General features: G+C 46.0%; 1 protein-coding gene across 5 annotated transcripts in view; it reads left to right on the top strand.

Annotated features, from left to right (window-relative positions):
- Kcnip1 (potassium voltage-gated channel interacting protein 1) overlaps positions 1–7,500 on the top strand; it is a 360,908-nt gene that overhangs the window by 340,336 nt on the left and 13,072 nt on the right. For all 5 annotated transcript variants that reach the window (XM_028756452.1, XM_028756450.1, XM_028756453.1 and 2 more), the window contains 2 exons: positions 4,442–4,566; positions 5,801–5,870. In XM_028756452.1, the coding sequence (XP_028612285.1) occupies positions 4,442–4,566; positions 5,801–5,870 (195 nt within the window). The remainder of the gene's footprint in view (positions 1–4,441; positions 4,567–5,800; positions 5,871–7,500) is intronic.

Here is a 7,500-nt window from a genome sequence, read left to right as displayed (position 1 = left end):
TGATCCACGTCATGGTCTTTGTGAGACAGAGTGGAGACTTTAAATAGGCAGACTGTGAGAGAACAGGCTGTGTGGCTGAGACAGGAGAAAAGTGGGGGGCAGAGAGGTGAGGAAGCTGTGCAGGAGGACCCACACTCAACGGCCCCAAACCAGGAGACAGCTTGTGTGTGTTAAAAGAGCCCAAGGTGAAGTCAGGTGTGATGGTGCACACTTTTAATCCCAGCACTAAGGAGGCAGACGCCGGTATCTCTGTGAGTTCAGGACCAACCTGATCTACAGAGGAAGTTCCAGGACTGCCAGGAATACATAGCAATACTTTGTCTCAGATAGGGGGAGAAAGAGAGAAGGGGGAGGGGGAGAGGGAAGAGGGAGTGGGAGAACTAGGTGAGTGACAGGTTATCTAGCCCCTGCTCAGCTCCACCAGATAATACCCTGGTGAGAATTTGAGACTCAAGATTTTCCAAGAGAAATATGAAGTACAAACTTGGTTGTGGATTTCTTTTCTATAAACATTGGCAACTAGTTTCAAATGTATTTTATTTATTTCATATAAAATAGGAGCTTCTATGTATTTCTTACAAAACCTCTCTTAGAACTACATTCAAGCTAAGAGGATCACAATTTTGTAACCTCAAAATGGAATAGATGGGTGGGTGGGTGGGTGGGTGGGTGGGGGTATAAAGTACAGCCCAGATCCTGCCTCTGCCCAACAGGAATGAGCTTACATGTGTGCAGTGGGCACACACACACACACACACACATACACTACACACACACACACACAAACTGGAGAAACTGCATTCTAAGCAGGAAGGCAATGGTCATAGTTTTGGGTCATGGACTTTGTCATCTTCCAGAGAAGGTACTTCAGTGGTGTGTACCTCCAGATGCAGACCTCTACCGTTCACAGTCTATCTGTGGACCTGACTTTTAAACAGGCGTGATGCTTCTTAGGAGCAGAAGTACCTCAAGGCTGGTCACAAACCAGCTTACCATCTGTGCTTCAATAAAGTCACCGAGGGGAAACAGGGAGGCCAAATCTAACAGAATAGTCCTGGACTGGCTGCAGTTAAAGGTCCGCTTTGTCATTGTTGGCTTATGTGACCCGAGCCTCAGACAAAATGAATGAATCAGTGGTGGAGCTTGGGGAAGAATTACAACAGAAGATGGTTGCATGGACTCTGTTCAAAAGATACAGAACTCACTGGCGTTATAGGGGACAAAACGATTTTTCTAAGAGGGTCTAAAATTTTCATCTATCCTATACCCTGAATAACCTGAAACCCTAAAATATTTTTTAGAGATTACTCGGAATCATCCGCGGTTTTGTCTGGGGCTCTCCACTGCATCATTCTGTACAGTCTGTTGTTCTGGCTCACACTCACCCTAGTGGTAGGCACTCATCACCTTGTGAGCCACTTGAAGTTAGAAAATTACCTTTTCTATTAAGGGAGCTGACTTCTAAATATCAAGCGGGGAGGGCACCAGACTCCTCACCCCCACCATACACAGAGTCACAAGAAAGCAGTTCTAAAAGAACATTACAAAGAGAAAATAATCTCATTGATTTTTATCAAACAGAATTTCCCATAGCATTAACCTCAAGATTAACTTTGATCTGAACTCAGTCTGGCTTAATAATTAGTTCATCATTATCTTTAATAATGAAAATAGTAACAGCAAGCAGCATTTTGGCATTAAAGACTCACAAAAACAACAGTAAGGAAGCCTCTTGTGTGTTAGTTCTGATTCTGTCTAACCAGGGAGCTAGGCCAGTGTCTTCCCTCTACTGGCTCTGTCCTGAGACATCTAGAGAGTCCCTGAGTGGACAGGAGAGATGTAAATATCACCCTTCCAAAATAGATATATTTACAGTGGCCCAGAACAATAAGCCTACGAGGTGGTGTGAAAGAGAGAAGTGTCCAGATGTGGGCAAGTCTAGACAGTTGCAAAAGCTGTGGACATGTTAAATTATTGTTTTCCAGTGAAAGGCCATGACTCATGAGAGTCAGAGCAGCATACGTTTGCCGAGGCTGAAGGACATCTCACATCAGTCAGAGACAGCATTGCCTCATGAAGTTTTACTTTCAAAATATTTCATGACAATTTTCCATGCATTTATGCATATCCTGGATTGTCATATAAGTTACACGTTTACTTACTGGTTTAAGCCCCTACTATCCATGGGTGTCTACTTCCCTACATCTTGAGCCCCCAACAACCTAAATTTCTCCCATCATGCATGTGACCACAGACTGATCATTAGTGAAGGGCAAAGCTGGAAAACAAAAGTTTCCCCATCAACAATGGAGTGCCTAAAGCCCTTAGAATCTCTTTAACCTGGAACTCAATCCTGCATCTCAGATAGCAAGCCTATCACTGGCTAATCAGGAGTAACTCCTCATCTTAATAAAGTGGGTTTAGTAGTTGGTGACTCAATAACTAGCACTTTTTAAGCAAGGTGATAAGAAGTGAATGCTGGTTCCAAATGGAAAAAAATTCCTTTAAACTTCTGCAAAGAAAGTTTATAATCCCCTTAGCTTATAAGGAATCAGGCACAGGAGGCTAAGAAACAGCACAACACCACACACTCACGTATACATAAAAACATCTTTTTTTCTCCTGGGTCAGATAAATATTTGCAGGTACAGTCCTTCGAAAATAAACCATCTCTTTCCAAAATATAGTTTTTTATTTTATTTATAATTTAATATTTATATTCTAATCTTTTTCCTTTACTGGGGCTACCTGAGAATTTCCAGTGGATCCTGGGGGCAGGCAATATGTGGGATATATTGTAAGCCTCTACAGCCCCTCCGAAGTTTCTTCAGAATATACACAGTTAAAGACACAGGCATTTTTGTGCTAAGACTAACCAGCAACTGATTTCTTGAGATGAGTTTGAGATCTCGCGAGACACTGAGTTTTCCACATTCCACCTATGTGCACACCCTCCCTTCCCTTGCTTTTCTTTCTGGACGCTGGCCCTTTGATTTACACAGAAGCCTTCTGCAGTTAGGTAATTGGTACTTAACTCATTAGCTACAAACTTAACAACAAATGAAGGCTTTGTAAGAGTCGTGAGGAAATTGACCACTTGCCACAATGTAACATAAACAGAGTATCTTATTTATATTGAATCATTATCTGCCTCAGTCCCAGAAGGATTAGGTGATGTGCGGTACCCAGCAAGTAAGAAAGATAACAATTAGGCTCGGCTACCACATTATTGAGGCTTACTGTAACATCCATTATCACTGGGATTCTGCTCAAGATATAAATTTTGATGGATTTATTTGTGTTGGGATTTAAGTGTCACAGTAGTGTAGGAAATATGGCCCAAAGAGCCCATCCCCCTTACAGAACGCCTACAGTCACTGGACCTGTTCACCCGTTCTGTGATGCAAACCCAGCCTGCCCCCTCTCTGACTTGCCATGGTGCTGGGTGGTTCATGTGTTCCCAGCAGCCTGCTCAGCTCACCCTGTTTTTCACAAGGTGGAAGTTGGAGTTATTCAATATATGGATTTGCTGATGTCTGTGTGACAACAGGCAGAGTAGGGTAGATGGTAAATGATCCTTGCCTGGAATAGATTTACAGAAAGTATTCTGGCAGGGCCCAAAGAAAGTGAGTACTCACTCATCCCTGTGTGGGGCTGAGCTGCTGGAAGCGCCACTGATGGATGAACTTTGAATTGCTTCGAAGGAAGATAAGTAGATTCAGCTGACAGGCACTTTGCAAACAAACAGTGCACTATTAGACAACCGTTTCAGCACATGCAGGAGGTTGAACCCTACTCTCTATGACTGTTTCTAGAGTCTTTCAAACGCCCTGGAAACGTTTATTTATGCAAAGATGCTCACACTGAAGTCACTTCCCTGGCACTTAAGGAGACCTAGCAGATATTATAGAACAATACCGTGTAAAATACATTCAGATTCTTTAAACTCATACTTAACATAGAATAATTTGAAGTTCCTACTGTCTCCCTAGCATCCCCCTTGCTAGCCCACATGGGGAAACTTCATCCCTTTTGAAAATAGTTTCAATTTCTTCCCTTTGCTATTTGGAAGGTCTCAGTTACCTGGGCCTCTGCACAGAGAGTAGTGTTAGTGAGCATCGCTTTGAATATGCAAAGAAGGTCATTTTAAAGAGGTGTGTTCCTGTGGCTGTGTTCTAAACACTTCTGCCCTCAGCTTCCTATCTGAGATGCTGATGGTCCCTCCGCTTTGTGGTCTGTCACAGCCAGAGTAACACAGAGGACAGATTGCAAAACGGAGTGAGTGGGCAGGGGAGTGGGGTTCAAGGCCCAGGACCACCTGCAGTGTGATCCAGCCCAAGCCCAAAGTTCTGGTTCCCAACATCACTCTTTGAACAGTTCAGACTATGGTCCGACTGAAACCAAGGAGATCACGTTCTAACACCATCCTCTCTGCTTCCAGACAAGATCGAGGATGAGCTAGAAATGACCATGGTTTGCCACCGGCCTGAGGGACTGGAGCAGCTGGAGGCACAGACGAACTTCACCAAGAGAGAACTGCAAGTCCTTTACCGGGGATTCAAAAACGTAAGACCACCCCCCACACACACACTTGTAAGCCTGCTGTGATTTTTGCCACTTGACTAAGCTTTTCCTATGCCAAGGAGGTCCCCAGAGTGTAGAGATTCGGGAAGGCCGCTGCTATGAACCCCACCCCCCTGGCGTGAGAAAGTTAGCTGACAGGAGGATAAGACCTCAACAGACAGAAGCCTCACCCACTGCCAAGAGGTGCCACAGGGTGGTGTGACCTCAGAGAAGCCCTCTCAGCCAAGATGCAACCTTAGCTTGTCACTCTTTACCCTCTGGTGTCCAAATAGCATTGAGTTTGAACTATACTGCTTCGTGCTAATGAGGCCCGCAAAGACTGACAAGTAAGCCCAAATGCCACAGTGTTCACTTCTCTGGAAAGTTAGGATAGTGGGACCAACACTCCTGTCCTACTGCTGTGACCTTCTTTTTCTGTGTGCCAGACAGTCACGTTTTTAGCAAAGGAGTGTGTAAGGAAGGAGGTTCAAAACTGACACATGCTGAGGCCAGCGCTGTCTCCTGGGATGCTTTGAGAGTTCTCTTACCCCAGCTTGGATATGGAGTTTGGATTTAAAGCTTACGTCTTAGAGCACATTCTTAGTCCCAAATCACTGGGTGGAGTTAAGCAGAAGACCTGTTCTGGTCACCTTCCTCTAGGCGCAGCCTCCAACTGGAACCAGGTCAATTGTCCTACAGCTTGACTATGTTGGTCATGTGTCTGATTTGCTATCGTTGGATGTTGTTCTTTCTAATGCTGAAGAGGCCATGTTAAGAGTAGCCAACTGAGGTGGAGCAAGGCCCTGGGAAGTTGTTGCCCAATTGAGCATTTGACTGAGAGGGGACTAAAAAATAGGAGGAATTCCACTTACTATTTTGACATCTCAGTATTATCCAATATTGAGGGAACTGTTAACCACATTCCATGGGTGTGTTCAAGACCACAGGCCACCTTGGACAAAGTCAAAAACCTTAGAGCAGGCTTAACCAGGATCCAAACCTAGACTTTTCTAGCCCTAAAGCCAAGACTCTCCCAGCCCAGTCCCAATTCTGTGATGACTTCCCTTCACTTGCAAATCAGCTTTTCATGATAGAGTGACCTCCAAGACCTTCCTGAAGATACCCAGTACACATGTGTTTCCCAGTCTCTGCCCAGGAGAGGGCATGAGGAACTTTCCCAGTCTCCACCCCATAGTACAGGCTCCCAGACACTTCCCACTCTCTCTCCCCCACACAGGAGTGCCCCAGTGGTGTGGTCAATGAAGAGACATTCAAGCAGATCTACGCTCAGTTTTTCCCTCATGGAGGTGAGTATATCCTTGGAAAAACACCCTCCCGGCATCCTCTCCAGTGCTCAGCCTTCCCTTCCTCAACTCTTCTGTTCTTCTTTGGGGTCAGGGGAGAAGTCATGACAAGATATCTTTCTTACTACAAAATACAAAACTCTCTGACAAACAAAACTGGACCCACTCTAGAAAAAGAATGGATATTGCAGAAGCACAAAATCCCATAACAGCTCTAGGAAGCAGGTGTCATGACCCCAGAAGGAACAATTGCGTTTCAGAGACATTAAACAATTTATCCATGGTCACACAGCTCAAATGTGGGCAGCCCCGAAATAGAAAAGTGTATGGGACAAAAGTTTGTCATCTTGGTTCCTTAAATAGCTAAGACGGGTTGAAACTTTGTAACCAACATTAGTAAGTACTACAGACCATAAAAATCACTGAACAAAACAGATTGTGGACAGCATGAAGTTGTACTTATTTATAAAGCCAGGTTAATGAGGGCACTGGACCTCAACCACCTGCCCAGTTAAGAGTGACACATCAGGGTATCCCTCCTCCTGTGGCCTTCTTGTGTCACCTGTCCACAGGTGTCACCTGGACAGGTGCAGAACACCTCTTCTGGGTCCTAACAAAACAAAGACTCAAGTGTCCCACATCCTTCTTGGGCCCTATCTATTGTGGGCCTTTCCCACAGTGCACAGGTGTCTCCCTGGTGTGGGACTTAGTGTAGGGCTTCTCTCTGTGTTGGGGACAAGTAGTTTCATGTCATGCTATCACCTGACTCCCAGTTTATGAACACCCCACAGACAGTGTTCACTGTGGGGCAGAGAAGGGTCCAGTTTAAGATATTTCTTCACGTGTTTGAAGAATCAGGTCTTCCTACATCCTGCACTACAGAGATGTGGAATGGATGCTCTGAGGTGTTGCCTTAGGTGTCTACAGGCACAGCTATATGGAAACAGCTTTGATCCAAGCTTGGGTCTCTCCTCACAAGGGAGTGCCCATGCCTTGGGGATGACCCCTGCCCAGGACATCTCAATTCAGTCACACACACACACACACACACACACACACACGAACAGATCACAGAGAAACAGGCAGGGGACACAGTGGAGAGAGATAAGAACCTATCCAACCTTTTGCTAGAACTAACTTCTCACCTAAACTCCAGAGGCTGAGCAAATGGGTCTCAGTCCATCCTCCCTCTCCTCTCTCTGACCTCACCCTGCTGCCTCTGCCTCCTCTGCCTCTGCCTCTGCCTCTGCCTCTCTCTGCCTCTCTGCCTCTCTCTGCCTCTCTGCCTCTCTCTGCCTCTCTGCCTCTCTGCCTCTCTCTGCCTCTCTGCCTCTCTCTGCCTCTCTGCCTCTCTGCCTCTCTGCCTCTCTGCCTCTCTCTGCCTCTCTCTGCCTCTCTCTCTGCCTCTCTCTCTGCCTCTCTCTCTGCCTCTCTCTCTGCCTCTCTCTCTCTGCCTCTCTCTGCCTCTCTCTGCCTCTCTCTGCCTCTCTCTGCCTCTCTCTGCCTCTCTCTGCCTCTCTCTGCCTCTCTCTGCCTCTCTCTGCCTCTCTCTGCCTCTCTCTGCCTCTCTCTGCCTCTCTCTGCCTCTCTCTGCCTCTCTTTGCCTCTCTCTGCCTCTCTCTGCCTCTCTCTG

The sequence above is a fragment of the Grammomys surdaster genome, unplaced genomic scaffold (assembly GCF_004785775.1).
Source record: "Grammomys surdaster isolate TR1022 unplaced genomic scaffold, NIH_TR_1.0 126121, whole genome shotgun sequence".
In the NCBI taxonomy this organism is placed as follows: domain Eukaryota; kingdom Metazoa; phylum Chordata; class Mammalia; order Rodentia; family Muridae; genus Grammomys; species Grammomys surdaster.
This window is presented reverse-complemented; position numbering and strand designations above follow the sequence as displayed.